The 16,807-nt window shown below is 46.3% G+C and overlaps 1 protein-coding gene across 20 annotated transcripts in view; it reads right to left on the reverse strand.

Annotated features, from left to right (window-relative positions):
• Positions 1-385: 385 nt before the first annotated feature.
• gphna (gephyrin a) overlaps positions 386-16,807 on the reverse strand; it is a 96,278-nt gene continuing 79,856 nt past the window's right edge. For 8 of the 20 annotated variants that reach the window (XM_064332541.1, XM_064332613.1, XM_064332487.1 and 5 more), the window contains 12 exons: positions 11,983-12,075; positions 11,704-11,759; positions 9,925-10,044; positions 9,566-9,624; positions 9,283-9,436; positions 8,468-8,589; positions 8,239-8,326; positions 6,416-6,492; positions 6,058-6,122; positions 2,575-2,702; positions 2,373-2,469; positions 386-1,680 (listed from right to left, as the gene is read on the reverse strand). In XM_064332541.1, the coding sequence (XP_064188611.1) occupies positions 1,547-1,680; positions 2,373-2,469; positions 2,575-2,702; positions 6,058-6,122; positions 6,416-6,492; positions 8,239-8,326; positions 8,468-8,589; positions 9,283-9,436; positions 9,566-9,624; positions 9,925-10,044; positions 11,704-11,759; positions 11,983-12,075 (1,193 nt within the window). In that variant the 3' untranslated portion in view covers positions 386-1,546. Of the gene's footprint in view, positions 1,681-2,372; positions 2,470-2,574; positions 2,703-3,803; positions 4,281-6,057; positions 6,123-6,415; positions 6,493-8,238; positions 8,327-8,467; positions 8,590-9,282; positions 9,437-9,565; positions 9,625-9,924; positions 10,045-11,703; positions 11,760-11,982; positions 12,076-16,807 lie in introns of those variants that run through there. The other 12 variants (XM_064332565.1, XM_064332648.1, XM_064332513.1 and 9 more) reach the window with 5 other exon arrangements.

Genomic DNA, 16,807 nt, shown 5'->3' on the forward strand with positions numbered 1-16,807 from the left:
TGTCTCACTGCTTTGGATGCCCAGTTTCAGCCAGCCAATGACATAGCACAGGCCCAAACCAATGACTTCTAGGATAGAGGGGCCCTGCCTATGATCATAGCAAGAGGTTACTGACTGATTTTGGCAATTTGAATTCAAATGATATGTATGCGCCAATAAGACAGGACTTAGGGAGCGACTTTGAATAGAATCACACGGTAAGCAAACAGGACAACTCCCGTGTGACAAAGATCTTACACACGCACTGAGAACAGAGGAACGGCAGAGATGACAGCCATGCATTCAGAACATTGACAGGAACTGTTAAGCACACAAAGGAAACGGTGACTGTTGTCTTGTTGTTGTTTTTTGGTTCAAGGAAAAAACTTTATTCCACTTTCATATATTCATTTAAAAAAGAAACCCAACAAGGAATATTTTTTATTGTTCTTTTTTTTTACATAATGATCAAGGATTTAAATGTCTTTTTTTCCCATTGTTTCAATATCATTACAGAAAATGTTATAGTACAGAGTTGTTAAATATTCTCATCATTGCTTAGTAATTTCCTCAAGAGTGCTGGTCAATTATATCTGTACAATATCATTCTTTTTTCTTTTTTTCTATACATTTTGTGTAGTTGGTTAAAAAGGCTGTCAGCACAGAAAGGAGCTGTTTCTTCCATTCAAAGTTAGTCAGATAAAAGACTGTTGATTTCTCCCCCCAGTCATACCACCCCCTTGAGGAGGCGGAGCCATACTGGGTCAGGTGACTTACACGGAAGCTTCCGGGCCTGGGTAGTGTGGCATGTAGGCAGAGACCCGGCAGCCTTTGACCTCCCTGCCCACTCTTTTGGCACTGCGCACATAAACACGACTCACGAGAGAAACGACAAGCAAAAGCTCATTGTGAAGCGATTATGAAGCATACTAATAAGGGAAATATAGCGGTGTCACCTAAACGCGTCTAAAGGAAGCAGGAACCAGAAAGCACCATCGTCTGCCAGAGCACCATAGGATTTTTTTCTTGCCATTATTTTCTTCACAGTTTTCCTCTCTTTCAGTATCTTTTTATTCTTTTATTTTTCAGATGTGAAAATAGGCTTTCTTTTTTTTTTTTTTTTCCTGGCAGGCACCTACAGCTTTCTATTAAAATGCTACAGCTATCTATAAGGTTCAGCATTGAACACACAAAGCAATTGCAATGAAACAGAACAAAGTTGCGTTAATATGATGATAATCATAATAATCATAATAATAATAATAATTATAATAGTATATTACAGAATAAATCTCTTATATTTTATATTTAATTTTCTTTACTTTAAAAGTTATTATATTTTCTTTGTTTGAAATACAATTATCCTTTTAAATTCTTTTCCCCCCCATTTAACTTATTTTTTGAATTAAAGATGTTGATTATACTTGATCAACTTTATCCAAATCAATAAAAACTAGCTGTGCCGTTGCATATTACAGAATAGTAATGATATGTGGACATGCACCGGAAACCACTCCTCTCTCTCCCTCCATCCGTCCATCTCTCTGTCCATCCCATTAAGATGACATCATAGTCGGCCGATGACCATGACATCCACGACCTCGCCCTTGTGCAGCTCCACGTATTGCTCTGTTTTGGGAGGTAGCATCAGGAGACCGTTGGCACTGCGCATGCTCATCAACCGACTGCTCATCTGGTTCCCTGGAGAGAGAGAGAGAAACAGAGAGAGAGAGAGAGACAGAGAGAGAGAGACAGCCACAAAGAGTGAGAGAGAGAGAGACAGCCACACAGAGTAAGAGAGAGAGAGTATGTAGGAGAAAAGGATTGAGTGAGAAAGTGGGGGGAAAAAAAGAGATAACAAGATAGTGAGTTTGTTTGTGAGAGAAAGCAAGGAATCTGTACTCATTTTGTGAGTAGCTAGAGTACTCCTGGTCCTTGCTGGTCGATGGCCTAGTCTACACTCCTGAACTAGGGATGTCTAGACTATAGGGCTCTGAGCCACTTCAGAGACCACCCCCAAAGTACACATTTAGTGAATGTCTTCAAATGTCATTTTTTCACTGAGCTGTATTTGTGGGGAGAGAAATCTGTTAAAGCAGCTAATTTATGGTTAACTCGCTTCACCTTGTTTATTGGGTGTAAAATTATTTCAGATCTTAAAGTGAAAAGAAAAAACTAGCTGACTTTGTGGCCCTCCAAGACAAGGGTTGGGCATCGCTGGGCTACATAATCATCATTCCTCAGTTCGTTAAGCTAGATGACTCCCTCCCCTCTCTACCTCAGCTGACGCGTAGCGAGCGTTCTGCCGTACAATCTGAAGCGCTTTAAAGGGGGCGACCCTAAAGAGGTTCAGACCCACAGAAGGTGCTGAATAACAGTGGCGCGCGGGTTACCTGTGCTCTGTGCCCACGGCAGCGGCTCCTGGTGGTGCCAGGTGAGGATGCAGCGGTGGTACTCCGGGCGCGGGTCCAGCTTCACGTCGCACGAAAGCTGCGGCAAAGAGAAGGCGCGCGCTGATGACCTCACATCGATGGCCTCACTGACAGACATCATCAGAGGTCACAGACCGATGAGCTCCCCCCCCCCCTTACTCACCCTGGCTTTGATGATGGTGGGACGGGGGTCCAGGATCCCCTGCATCTTCCTCAGGGCGGGGATGACGAAGAGGTTGCAGGTGACGACGGCGGACACCGGGTTACCTGGGAGATGGACACATGGCGGCTCTGATGAAGGCAAAGGTAAGGTTGATGGGACGAGCTGCACAGCGAGGGAGGGTAAGAGTTCCCGGTTCCCGTTTGGATTTCTGGAAACGGGATGGTGGGACAGCGCTCTTGTCCACTGTACAGTGGAAAGTGGCGGAAACGTGGGGGGACCAGAAGTGCAAAAAGGGTGTCTCTGGAAAACTAGTGTCCATCTGTTTCTGATTCAGGTGTCATTCGGACGTATCAAACCTTTATTGGATTATAAGGCTATCACATGATTGTGTAGGTCAGAGCATTGCTTTGTGCATGCATATGTAAAAGTTTCTGGTACTTTAGTTACCTTAGCACAGAACTGTGCTTAGTAGCCTTGTATGCAGCTTTATTAGCTATGAAGGTAATAAAGCGGCAAGGCTCTGCAGCTAGCCAGCTAGCTGCTAACTTGTCAGATAAGGCCACGTTAAATTTATTTTACTCTATTGTAGCTATTCACACTTAGCTGTAGCTAAACACATTTTCCTTGCCAATTATCTTGGCAGCTAGGTTAGCTATTGAAATGTTAGGCTATTGATAATGTTTGTTGTCACAGTAATTGCGGTTTTTGATCAAACGTTATAACCCCAGTGCATTGCTGCACTGCCAGCTTCATCTTCAACTAGTTATCTTGCAGTGCATTAGGCAGCGGGCTAATAACAGGTAAGAATGTCCAACACAGATCCTAGCTACATGAATAAACACTAAGTTACTCATGCTATCTTACTTAGTTACTTAGCGTTTTTATCCAGTAAGGAGTCGATACGTCCAAATGACACCTAAACCGGAAACAGATGGACGCTGGTTTTGCAGAGACCCCGTTTTTGCATTAACACGGGCCTGGGGCTGAGCTACGAGGGGGATAGGGCAGAGCTTGAGGAGGTGGGGTTAAGGTGCCCAGGAGGGGTGGGGTCAACTCTAAAAGGGACGGTTCAGGTTCAAACAGAGAACTGAGCTTCCTCTTCAGGAAGTAAACGAGTACTACTGTCAGTCACGAGCCATGAACCCAGAAGCATTCCCATGGCAAGGACAGGGAGGACAAGGGGGGCGAGGCAGGGCTGGGGGGAGTTCATATTCAGAACCCACGTCCGCCACAAAATCATGCCCTACAGACCTGGAGTAAACGGAGCTTACACATACATTTTTTTCTCTCTCAGAAAACAGAACAGAACAGACAACGAATGAGAAAAGGTTCAATTTCCCAGGTTGGATTTCTTTCGGTAGTTATTTTCCTGTTTAAAGGTGCAGTGTCGTTTGGCTGCGCGTGTTTTTCAGAGAGATAACCAAAACAGAAGACTAACATGGTGGATGAAAGCAAAGGGAAAAAAAGAAAGGAATGGCGGTTGATTTCTCCTCATCTGGAGTATGAAGATTTTTGAAGTTTGGTCCATTTGTCCGTTTTCTGAGTTGGATGCGGGAATGGAGGTGGGCGGGGTTCTTAAAAGCACACATATACAGAAGACCTACTTTCGCGAGGGGGAGGCGGTACGGGCTGCTTGCTTAGGTCACAGTCGCCCGGAAGGAAGGTTTCGAGAAGAGTCGCCCCCGTGTCTTTGTAGCTGAAATTACCTTTGGGGGAATATAAAGAAAGTGGAGGTCACCCCAGTTTGAGGGGGTGGGGCGTGGTGACCAGGAACTGAGATGAGGGGTGTGGTCAAGGACCAGGGGGCTAAAAGGCCAGCAGCTGGGAGGTTGGGTGGAGTTTCAAGGAGCAGGGGGAGGGGCTCAGGGCCAGGACAAGGCATATGGTTGGGGTTCAAAGGGGAGGAGGAGCCGGGGGGGTCAGGGGCTACAGCCGCTTATCAGGGGGGACCGGGACACCAGATTTAAGGGAATCAAAGGGTCCAGGTCAGCTGTCACACAGAGGACACACAGCAGTGGTGCTGTAAAGAAGCAAAAAAAAAAAGGTGGGGCTAAAAAAGCAATGCAAAAAAAAAGTGGAGTGGAAAAAGGTAGGTATAAAGTATAAAGATGTTTAAGTGTAAAATGAAACAAAAAAAGCAACCATTGTGTGATAATGCGCTGCAGTGTCGATGAGTGTGATTGTACTGACGGAAAGCTCTTTGTTTTCAGAGAACCCCACAATGTGGCGAGGAGGCGCACCACCCATGTGCTGAAGGTGTGGGGGAGATGGTGTTTGTAGAACACTGCACCTTTGAGTCTGACTCCCACTGAAGTCCCCATGCCCACGAGAGAGGGGAACTGAGATACTGTGGGCTCTGGGGCGGAGGGCAGATTTCACGCACGCGCACTGAAGTATGCCTGTACCTCGGGCAGATGATACAGTTCACTGGGGCAGACGCCTGTACCTGTGTGCCACTGTATTTCAGGTTTGGTAAATAATCAGGTAGGTCAGGACTGCTCTGCAACACAAGGTGTTCTGTATACTGCGTTTCTGATAAAAGCACAATATTCACTGAAGATAGGGACACTTATAGATAAGATACGTGAGAATGAGCACGTCTTACAACACTTATAGACCTGGGCTGTCAAACTGAATCCCAAGGGGGCCGCGGCGTCTGCAGGTTTCTGTGTTTTCCGATCCATCAGCTGCCAATTAAGGCCTTGAGAACGAGGTGTGTGGATTCCTTAGCCAATCAAGGACTTAAAGTAAACACGTGTGCTGAGAACAACCACAAAAACTAGCAGACACCGCGGTCCTCAAGGATTGGAGTTTGACACCTGTGCTGTAGACGATGAGAGGTGATCCTGGGGGCCTGGGGAACTGTGTACTTGAGAAGTGTTGGGTATATGGAGTGCTAATTGTTTGGAGTGAGACAGGTCAGCTTTGAGTGTTCAGGCAGAGAAGCGCGTGTGATGGGTGCCGGGTAATTTGCAGAGCGTTGGGGGCATTAGGCGTTTGGGGTGTGGACAATTAGCACTTTAAAACTACTAATTGTCTATTATTTGTCTTTGACTGCTTTGAATCATTCACAAGCAAGAATGTTCAAATGAAAACCACCCAACAGCAGCAGATGACCTTTTTTTACAGAGCAGCACCTACAGTAATAGCATTACCTTGGAGTAAAAAGACCGGGATCCACATTAAATAAGAGCAGCTAGGGATCAACTTAAAATAGAGATTGTGCGATTGTAATTAAAATTCTCTGTCATGAAACCTAACTTTAAAAAGCACATGGTAAAACCGTCATTTTAAATGAAGTTGAAGGAAAGTACAATGAGCTATTCCACATCTACACAACGACACGCGCAAACCGAACTATAATGATCAAAGCCAGTTTCTGGACGCTGGCTTAAAGGTATATTTTTGGCCTACATTGCCTCCCAGGTTTTCACATGGCTTTCGCTAACAAACAACCAACACAGGAACACACGGGCAACCTACCTGGCAGAGCAAAAATGAGTTTCCGAGTGCCATCGATGTCTAAGGTTGCGAAGGTCGTGGGGAGCCTAGAATTGGAGGAGAGAAAGTGAGGTCAGACATGTCCTCCCTCTCTTCTGTAATGAGGGCAAGAAACATGCAGTCAACATTAGTTAGTTGAACGTACAGCCTGTACTGTACCATCACACATACAATAATTAATGAGCTCCACAATTCGCCAGAGAAACAGTAAAGCAATTTAGTATCAATTAAATTTATAAATAACTCAAGCCAGAAGCTCCCTGTCATTGATAACTTATCCATCCATACATACATCCATCCATGCATCCATCCATCAACGCTACTTCCAGCCAAACCTTACCCAGGTTTCATGAAGACCCGTCCAAAGTGGATCTGGGCGTGGAGGTCGATGTCCAGGACTTGCTTCAGGTAGTCCTGCTCAAGAGAGAATTTTTTTCTTTTTAATTTAATATATACACAGATCACTGGATATGGATGTAAATGCCCTCAAATTAAAGCTGACAGTATGTACTTTAACCTCAAATTCATCAAATGAATTTCATTTCAAATGCAATATGCTGGAGCAGAGCTAAAACAACAAAAATTGTGTCACTGTCCAAATACTTTGAGGGCACTGTATATACACACATTGTATATACATGCACACATACACACACACATTTTGGGGAACATATAGATTTAGCCCATTTTTGGAATGAGCAATTGTGCCTCTCCAGTCACTACTATGCTGTCTGCATCCCAAGAGTACAGCAGTTAAACGAACTGGTACTCTTCCAGTTAGCATTTAGCAGTTAGCAGCAAGTTTTTCTTATAGGAATTCATTCAGTCTAAACAGCCCTGTCTTTGCAGTGTGTGAGTAATTCTCCCTGGTCCTCGAGCTAGCTTATTATTTGGATGCAGACGGCAGGATGACATATTGTCATTAAATAACAGCAACTGTTAAAGCAGAAAATCTAGAGCAGGAGTGCCAGTGGAGAAACCCAAGAGTGAAAAGCAAAGGTCGTGTAAACAAACAGCCACCCCTTCAGGGCCTATGTTTATCCACTAGGTGGCAGCACTGCACCACAATCTCATCAGCTTCACTAATCATAATCTTCCAAGTGGCAGTAATAATTGAAGAAATATAGCCATTCATCATTTAAAAAATAATGGCAAAATTTTGCAGTTCAATGCACTTCAAAAAGTAATCGAGAGTAACTGGGAAACTCCTTATTTTTAACGAGTGATACGAAACAAGCAATGCAGAAATTGATCTTTGAAGACAAAAAGTCGCCTAGCCTACATCAGCCGCAATCAACCAAAAAACAAAAGGAGGTGCCAAAGTTTTTATCCTTATTACTTATCTATAGAAATCTTTACGTATAAGACCGGTAAGATTCCCACAAATGCAAACACAGTTGCAGATGGAAACCGATTATATTTGTTACATTTATGGCCGGGTCAGAATCGAATCTTTGTTGATGTGTCTGCTTTGCGGAAGTTACGCGAGGAAGACAGTTCTCTTGTTGGTTTTTTTTAGTGCAGGAATAACTGTTGATTAAGTGCCTGATGTTTTTTTTTTGGGGGGGGGCAGAGACTGGTGAGCTCCACTCAGGTGATCAGGACCATCTGTGCCTACCATCTGCTAAGCACACGGACTGCAATACAGAGACGTTAATATGAAGGTGTTTTCCTAGCATCACGGTGGGTGAAACGTTTAAATAACTGTTGGAAGCACGTGGGATTACATATCTCAGCAACATGTTGAGTTCTGTTAGCCACAACGAGCTCTAGCACAAACAGATTCACACTGGTTTATGCATCTGTTTGTTATATATGATATATGAATTATATATTAATTTAAAATTATTTATTTAAAATTAATTTCCGTCCAAAAGGTTTTCAGTTCAACCCTAATTTGGCGCACCTGATTCTACTAATTAGCAGCTCAACAAGATCTCTCGCTGTTGAGATTCTGTTTAGGGTTGGGTTTTGCGCTTTGTTAGAGTTGGGGTGAAAACCTACAGGACTGTAGATCTCCAGGAACAGGGCTGGGAACCCCTTCACTATACATGGTGACCCATAGCGCTCGCCCTCTGAACAAACCTCACTCGACCTATTAGGCGTCGGTCCATTACGTTTAATCAGAAACACACACGCTTGTGGGCATGGTGCTCCGCTCACCTTCTCCCCCATGGACACGCCTCCGGAGGTGATGATGACATCAGCGCGGCTGATCCCCTCGTTCAGGGCGTTGAGGAGGTCATCGGGGCTGTGAGGGGACAGGGTTAGGCACGGGGTTAAGGGTGCTCTCCTGATTAACACGGTTAAGGGTGCTCTCCTAAATAACTCCTGATTAATAAGGGTGCTCTCCTAATTAACTGATTGCAACAGCAGAGGTCAGAGGCCGTACTTGTCGCCGACGATCCCCAGGTTGATGGTGGGGTAGCCGTGCTCCTGGATGGTGGCCAGCAGTGTGGAGCGGTTGCTGTCCCGGATCTTCCCTGGGTGCAGGTCATCCTCCGGGTTCAGCAGCTGCAGGAGGGAAAGAGGCAGGGGGGACGGTGAGTGAGTGTGTGTGTGTGTGTGTATGTGTGTGAGAGCAGAGTGTTTGTGTGCATGTGTATATATGATTATATCTGTGTGTATGTTTATGTCGGTGTATATGTGCATGTTTATGTCTGTCTGTGTATGTTTGTGTGTATGTTTTATGTCTGTATATGTTTGTGTGTATGTTTTATGTAAGTGTATGTTTGTGTGTATGTTTATGCTTGTGTATGTTTGTGTATGTTCGTGTGTATGTTTATGTCTGTCTGTGTGTACGTTTTATGTCTGTATATGTTTGTGTGTATGTTTTATGTCTGTGTATGTTTGTGTGTATGTTTTATGTCTGTATATGTTTGTGTGTATGTTTTATGTCTGTGTATGTTTGTGTATGTTCGTGTGTATGTTTATGTCAGTGTGTATGTTTATGTCTGTCTGTGTGTACGTTTTATGTCTGTATATGTTTGTGTGTATGTTTTATGTCTGTGTATGTTTATGTGTGTGTTTTATGTCTGAGTGTATGTCTGTGTTTATGTGTATGTTTGTGTGTATGTGTAGGTCTGTGTGTATGTTTATGTCTGTGTGTGTGATTTTGTTTGTGTATATGTGTATGTTTATGTCTGTGTGTATATTTGTGTGTACGTATATATCTGTGTTAATGTGCGGTTGCGGTTGTGCGGTCACCTCGTTGCCGGTGGACATCACGGCGACCACGGGGAACTTCTGCACCTCCACCTCGGTCACGCCTACCGTGGCCAGCAGGCCGATTTCGGAGGGGCCCATGTGAGTGCCCTTGGCCAGGACGCACTCGCCGCGCTTGATGTCGTGTCCGATGGGCCTGCGCGAGACGAGGGAGGCGTGTCAGAAATGGGCAGGGTAGGGCGTGGTGGGCGGGGCAGTTCACGGGACAGGAGAGGTGCCAGTCCCGCCCGAGGGGCCTGAGGACTGAGAACGGCGCGGCACCAACCTGATGTCCTGACCCGGGCGCGCCTGCACAAGGATCCGCACCTCCAGCTCCTCCGTGCCCTGAGACAACAGGAAGTGATGTCACACGTGCCCAACGCTACCTATCGCACCCATTATTCCACAGCTTACGCGCATGCAACCTGAAGCGAACTACACGCACCTGACCCGCCACAAACCGCCACGAACCGGACACGACTGGACATGAACGGGACACGAGCGCGACACAAAAAAACAGACAACACTCCTACGCGGCTTCACGCTAACGCTAACGCAGCTCCATTCCTAATGTGACGCGGCCCACGCGTTTACGCGCCTCCGCCGCGGGGGGGGGGGGGTGGTTTCAGGTAAGCTGCGACTCACGTCCTCCGACTCGCGCAGGAGCTCGGTGTCCTCCACCTGCACGACCGCGTCGGCTCCGCAGGGGATGGGGGCGCCGGTCGTGACACGCATCACCTGTCCGGGCATCACCGTGTGGGTTGGCTGCAGGAGAGGGCCCAGGTTAAAAAAAAAAAAAAAAAAAAAAAAACAGAATCAGGCTTTCAATAAAGTAATGTTGGCTAACTTTATCGCATTAAATAAAACACCTACACATGCTCGCACTTTAAATAAATGAAACGGGAGACACGCGTGCCTTCACTCTTTAAATAAACCTCCTACACAAACTCGCACATTAAACAAGCTGCTGACACACAGTCAAAACTTTTAATAAAACACAGACAAAGATGCTTATGGAACCTAATTCACCCTGTAGTCACAGTGTCCATTCTACCAGAGTCACAGTCCATTCTACCAGAATCCCAGTCCAATTTACCAGAGTCACAGTGTCCATTCTTTTATTTTTATTTAACCTTTATTTAACCAGGTTAGTCTCATTGAGATTAGAAATCTCTTTTTCAAGTCTCTTTTTTAAATCTCTTTCCAGTCCATTCTACCAGAGTCACAGTCCATTCTGCCAGAATCACAGTCCATTCTACCAGTCACAGTGTCCATTCTACCAGAATCACAGTCCATTCTACCAGAATCACAGTCCATTCTGCCAGAATCACAGTCCATTCTGCCAGAATCACAGTCCATTCTGCCAGAATCACAGTCCATTCTACCAGAATCACAGTCCATTCCGTCCCTTCTACCAGAATCACAGTCCATTCTACCAGAATCACAGTCCATTCTACCAGAATCACAGTCCATTCTACCAGAATCCAGTCATTCTCCAGATCACAGTCCATTCTACCAGAATCACAGTCCATTCTGCCAGAATCACAGTCCATTCTACCAGAATCCCAGTCCATTCTACCAGAGTCACAGTGTCCATTCTACCAGAATCACAGTCCATTCTGCCAGAATCACAGTCCATTCTACCTGAATTCCACCATAATACCTTGAAAGCCCCCCTCACAGGTTCATGTCCTGTTTGTCCCCATAGGTGCATGGAAAGAGTGCTTCTGCACAGCCCTACAAGCCCATGTTGTGTCACACACACACACGCACGCACGCACGCACACACGCACACGCACACACACTTCTTGGGGAGTATATATTCTGCATTCTTTTGGAATGAACAAATAAGCAATTATGCTTTTACAGTCAATGGCTGAACATTGAACAGCTAAGCAAAAAACAGTTCAATGCAATACCTCATATAACTACTCAAACACACAAAAAGGTTTCATATAATCATTTTATAGAGAACAAACATCAATTCAGCTCACAGGCGCTTATTCAAGTGCACATTTTTTTTTTTCACAGTCTGTACTCTCCGTGCAGCTGAGTAATTGACCTGTCACACTGTGACTGACAGAATGGTTCAATTTAGCCTAAACATTTGTGCGGCCACCTCACAAACTCCATCACCCTCTAGAACACAGAATGCTCGTAGCACGCACCTATGAACCAGGCAAATGAGTTAACCAGTACATCACAGCTAACCCAAACCAAGCTAACTAACTTTGAATAGATCAAATCCGAAGAAACGAATGGAAAACTACAGCTAATATTACCGTGACACAATGGTAAAACGCAAAAACACTCTTGCTTTGAATGCCGTAAAGACATCAGGCTAGCCTGTGAAGCTGTGACATTTAGGGTGTAACGTGTGACCTGTAGGACAACCCGTCCATTCTAGAGCCTGGAGGAGCTCACCTGTTCCCCGGCCTGGGACTCCCCGATGATGAAACGATCCCCAGGACCGTCGGCCGCTGAGAGAGAGAGAGAGAGAGAGAGAGAGAGAGAGAGAGAGAGAGATGGGAATGACCACAGAAGCAGTGGTAATTGTACCCCATGGAAAGAAGTTTTCTTCTCCATTAACTACATGTAAAAATCTAAATATCATGCTGTAGCAACATTTACAGGTAAGTTTGTTTATGAGAAGGAAAGCTAATGAAAGCTAAGCCTTCGACGGCCCTGACAGGCCGTGCTCACCTCTGACAGCGTACCCATCCTTAACAGAGGCAGGGAAGGGGGGCAGGTTGTCTTTGGCATAGACGTCCTGAGCCAGAACTCGACCCATCCCGTCTGCGGAGAGACAGAGAGGAAAAGGGGGGGGGCAGACGGAAAGATGTTACTCGGACACAAATGTGCGCGGCGGAGGAGATGAGAGGCGCATGCCGGCGGGGGGCGCGTGTGAGAGATCGGCGGCTCGGCCTGCGCGCGCAACTTCCGTTAGCAGCCATGCTAAAGAGCGGAAAACGCCCTCCGGACCAGCGACGCGTGAAATCTGTCTGCGCCGTTAATTGAGATGGCGATTGGAGGGAGAGTGCGAGCGTAAACGAAAACAGGTCCGAAACGTTTGGGGGATTGCGGCGGGGGGAAGGGGGGGGGGAGGAGAAGCTGGTGGACGCGGTGGGAATGCTCTCTGGGGGGCCGGGGAGAGTCGAGGGCCGCGCCTATAGAGGAGACCTCGTTGTCTGCTCGTTACTCCAAACGGGGGGAAACCTCTGGGGATGGGGAAAGCCGCAAGCCATCCAGATGAAAAGAGGAAGAAAACAAAGTGCGAGGGGAGGAGCGGGAGAGGAAAAAAAAAAGCGATGGGAGTAAGAGGAAAAAAAAGAGCGTTCGAGAGGAGGGAGAGTAAGAGATGAGAGAGAGCGATAGAGAGAGAGAGAGACAGATATGGGGATCCTTTTCTTCTGCTGGCAGCTGATTAGAGGAGTCTTACAGCACTAAAATACCCACATCTGCCAAGAGGCTATATATAGACCCACCACCTCCCTCCCCTCCCCCATCCTGCGTGCTCTGCGATCAAACAGATGCGCGCGGAGAGTGATCTACGTTAAGACACGAGGTGCGTGACAACACGCTACGGGGGGGGGGGAGAGCATCCGCGGCAATGATCATAACCGCCGCGAACCCGCGAGGTGGCCCCCCCGGGGGTAAAGCCAGAGACGCCGAAACCTTCGAAGGGAACCGCGCGCGGCCGCCGTCGCCGGCACAGCGGCGTCAGATCGGAAGGCCGTCGCCCGCGCCTCGTACGCCGACCCGCTCCGCCGCCTGTCGCTAGGACGGAACGGGCGTCTCGTGTCCGCGCGCCTTCGCTAAACTTCCTCTCCAACGTCTTCCTCTCCAACGCTTAAAGCGCTGAAAACGCACGCTGCTCTACCACGTTAAATTAAACACAAGGCTATATAATTGTAATACATATCAATCGCTACGTATTTGTAAAGAATTAGAAGTGCAAGCGTGCGTGATGCGGTGTGTGTTCAAATGGATGCCACATTGCAGACTGTTCAGTTGTGACTAAAGCGCATTTTCACCAATCTGCACGCTCGTTTCCTCTTCGCTCTGTCGTCTACTCCTCCATCTGTAACAGGCAGCGTAACGTGGGCGTCCGTAACATGGCCGTTCAGAACGTACGCGAGAAACGCGGGGAGGCCGGGGGAGCCCGTGGGCCACGGCGCAGTCCGTAGGGCGGCGGACTGTCAACCCGTACACCAACCCTCCCGTGCGACTGGGGTTCGATTCCCCACCAGCGGTGCTTCCTGCTCTGTTAAGATCCCATCTCTGTTACCCTCTCTCATTCTGCCCATCTAAATGAAACGAAGAATACGTAAGAACTGTCTGCTTTTCTTTTGAGAAAAAGAACAAAAGATATTATTGGGGGGGCCGTGTCCAGTAATCTTCCCTCCCTCAGCAAATGTCCACAAAACCAAAATGGATCTCGATTCTACTTCACACACTAATCTTACAAACCGCTCAATGTTTCGGATGTGGCTTTTTCAAGAGGAAAAAGCACTGGAGCAACACCAATTCATCATTTTTTAAAATGAAATTACATCCACTGTCTTAACAAACATGGACGCGCTGTTCTATATAACTATCACAGCACTGCAAAAAAAAAGCTGTATTTCCTGTGATTAATTCCCCAAAGTGGATGCTGAATATTACTGGATCAACGAATGCTTTTTAGAATCACAAGACTTCTGATCACATCAACCCAAGTCATATTTTTTTTCTTTTTCAACCTAGATGTGACTTTCATAAAGCTCCAAATGCACCGAAATATTTCAATACCTAACAGCCTCACCCTAATATACGTTGTCTGGATTTTGGATCGTCTTTCTTGATAAATATGACTGAATGACTAATTAAACCAGTCACCGAGTCATATTTTGCAATAGATTTTGCAAGAGATATTGACCACATACTCTAGATGTCGATGAAGTTCGGAATGAGGAGCGCTCAATCTAAAAACAAATACATTACATTACATTACAGGCATTTAGCAGACGCTATCAGAGCGATTTACACAACGTTTTACATAGCACTTTACATTGTATCCATTTATACAGCTGGATATATACTGAAGCAATGCAGGTTAAGTACCTTGCTCAAGGGTACAACGGCAGTGTCCTTACCCGGGAATCGAACCTGCGACCTTTCGGTTACAAGCGCAGTTCTTTACCCACTGTGCCACACTCCGTCCCTATACTCCGTTCAAGGCTTTCATGTGATGTAATTAGTGTAGGTAGCCAATAAACCCGGGGTTCATTATAAATACTCCAGATGTGTTTGGATCATCTACTATTAGACAGGTCTGATATTCATTACACCCCTCCTCTTAAGCCACTGCCAACGCCTCTGTTTGAAAAATCGTCGTTTCGAATCGATGTTCTTGCCTGCGCGAGCGTGAAGCTAGCAGCAATGAGCTACCGGTTTTTCACGCACAAGTTATACGTTTCTGAGGAGACGCTATGTCCCCCAACAACTTGAAGAAAGACGAGGCAATCTGTGCTGCAGTAATTTCCCAGGGCTACTCTCTGTAACCCCCGGCTGTAGCAGAGTAATGAATTGCGCTGCAATGTGGTTGTGCTCCGCTCAGAATTCGGCGGGTCTGATTCGCTGGGTGCTGTAGCGCAGGGATTGGCAGCTTCTGCTCCTCGTTACTTCATTGGCCCAATCATGCGGTCCGACATTTTAGCTGCGTTTCTTAACGAGTTCGTGAGTGACAGCTGCAGCCTGCTGGTGTCCCTATATGACACCTTCTCCTATGATACAGTCTACGAGCGAAATGGTGCTAGCGTACGCAGCCGATTAGCTAATTAAGCCAAGGTTCAGTAATTGGTGTGGAAGAATTTTCACATTCCAGTCCTCTGGAAAAGGAGTATCCCACCCATTTCATTATGTAAATTATTAACCAAAGCACCACCTCCGGTTTTGAATGGCCGCCTCCAACTGGAGTTCCACCTATGTCATATTGTGATTCGCCAAAAGAAGTGTCTGTCCATTGATTTGTTAGCAAATTGCACACCTGAGGTTGGGCAAAGTTATGCTGCATTGGAGTCCCTCAGGTCAATGGATCATATATTATGAGCCTCATAAGTGAGGATACATGAGCAGAGGACACACTAGGGGAAACAGGGCCTCTTACCGTGTAACTGCTCATACGGACAAACTGAATTTTTAATGAAGCACAAATATATTGAACACAAACTCTATTACAAATGAAGAGAGCAAGCTGGCAAGCTTAGCTTAGCCTCTGTCTTCTCTTTTTTTTGTGTTCCATCACTGTCCTTTCCCAAATCTATCACTCTTTAGCGTACCTAAAGAGTTAAGAAAGGAGCTGAAAGCATACCCCAATCACCATGTGATAATCCCTATACTTCTAAGCGACAGAGTGCATTGTGGGTGACAGCTCTTATGAGGGTGCACAGCAGCAGTTTTCATGCAACAGGTACAACAGCCCATGGCCTAACTCTAGCATCCCCTGCTGGTGTGGAGGCATAATGGTGCCGAGCGGTGAGCACAGAGAGAGGCACGTGCACTAACTGGCCCGCCCCCAGGCTCCGCCCACATGGTCTGCCCAAGGCTCTGCCCTCCCACCTACACACTGAACGTGGGGGCGGGGCCACCACTAACCTGTGTGATGCCAGTGCACGAGTGAGGCATTGGCACCGATTCTCTTCTCTGTCTTTGTTCCTAAAGCAGTAAAGAAATGGGGCTTTTTTTTCTGGTTTTCCACAGGTCCAATGTCACAGGCTGCTCAAAAAAGGTTTATGTTTTTGGGTTTCTTTTTTTTCGGGGGGGAGTGGGTCACTGGCTCCAGCTCAAGTGCCACTAAAAAGCACGATTTCCCCACTACCCCAAACCCCATCCTTCAAAACATAAACCACACAACACTGAGCAAGTGTGGCCATGTTAGTTCACATGCAGGGGCAGCTGTCAGTTAGTGATGGCTTTGAGAGAAGGCCTTGACTTCAATCCACCGAATGAGAAAACTAAAAGCAGCATCTATAACTTCACTAACACAATGAAGCATTACAAGTACACATGTGCCATAGTTTAGCTCATACCTGGTTGGATTCATTCAGCCATGAGATGAACAAATCACGATCTTGTGAAATGCCCATATTGCATAATTTCTTACAACACTGAAACCAGCACACAGCAGAAGCAAACATGCAGGTGCTCATAGCTGGTGGGTGGGCAGTTTTCCCATAATACACACACACACACCTCAGTGTCAGTCTCAATGAATCCTTGGTCCAACTGTTAGCATGGATTAGCATGTTGGATCAATGATTCTGATGGGATTTGACCAGCAGACAAAGGGTACTTATAATCAATGAATATGACCAATGGGTATGGTGGATGGGAGATTAACCACGAAATCATGGGCATTGTCAAAAAATGAGGATTGTCAGTGGAGTGGCATTCAATTTGGAAGTGTCAACAGTGGTTGCAGTGTCAGTGGTGTAAGTGTCAGCGGTGTGGGAGTGCCAGTTGTGGGACTGCCTATATTAGTAGTAGC

The sequence above is a fragment of the Anguilla rostrata genome, chromosome 1 (genome assembly GCF_018555375.3).
Source record: "Anguilla rostrata isolate EN2019 chromosome 1, ASM1855537v3, whole genome shotgun sequence".
Lineage (NCBI taxonomy): Eukaryota > Metazoa > Chordata > Actinopteri > Anguilliformes > Anguillidae > Anguilla > Anguilla rostrata.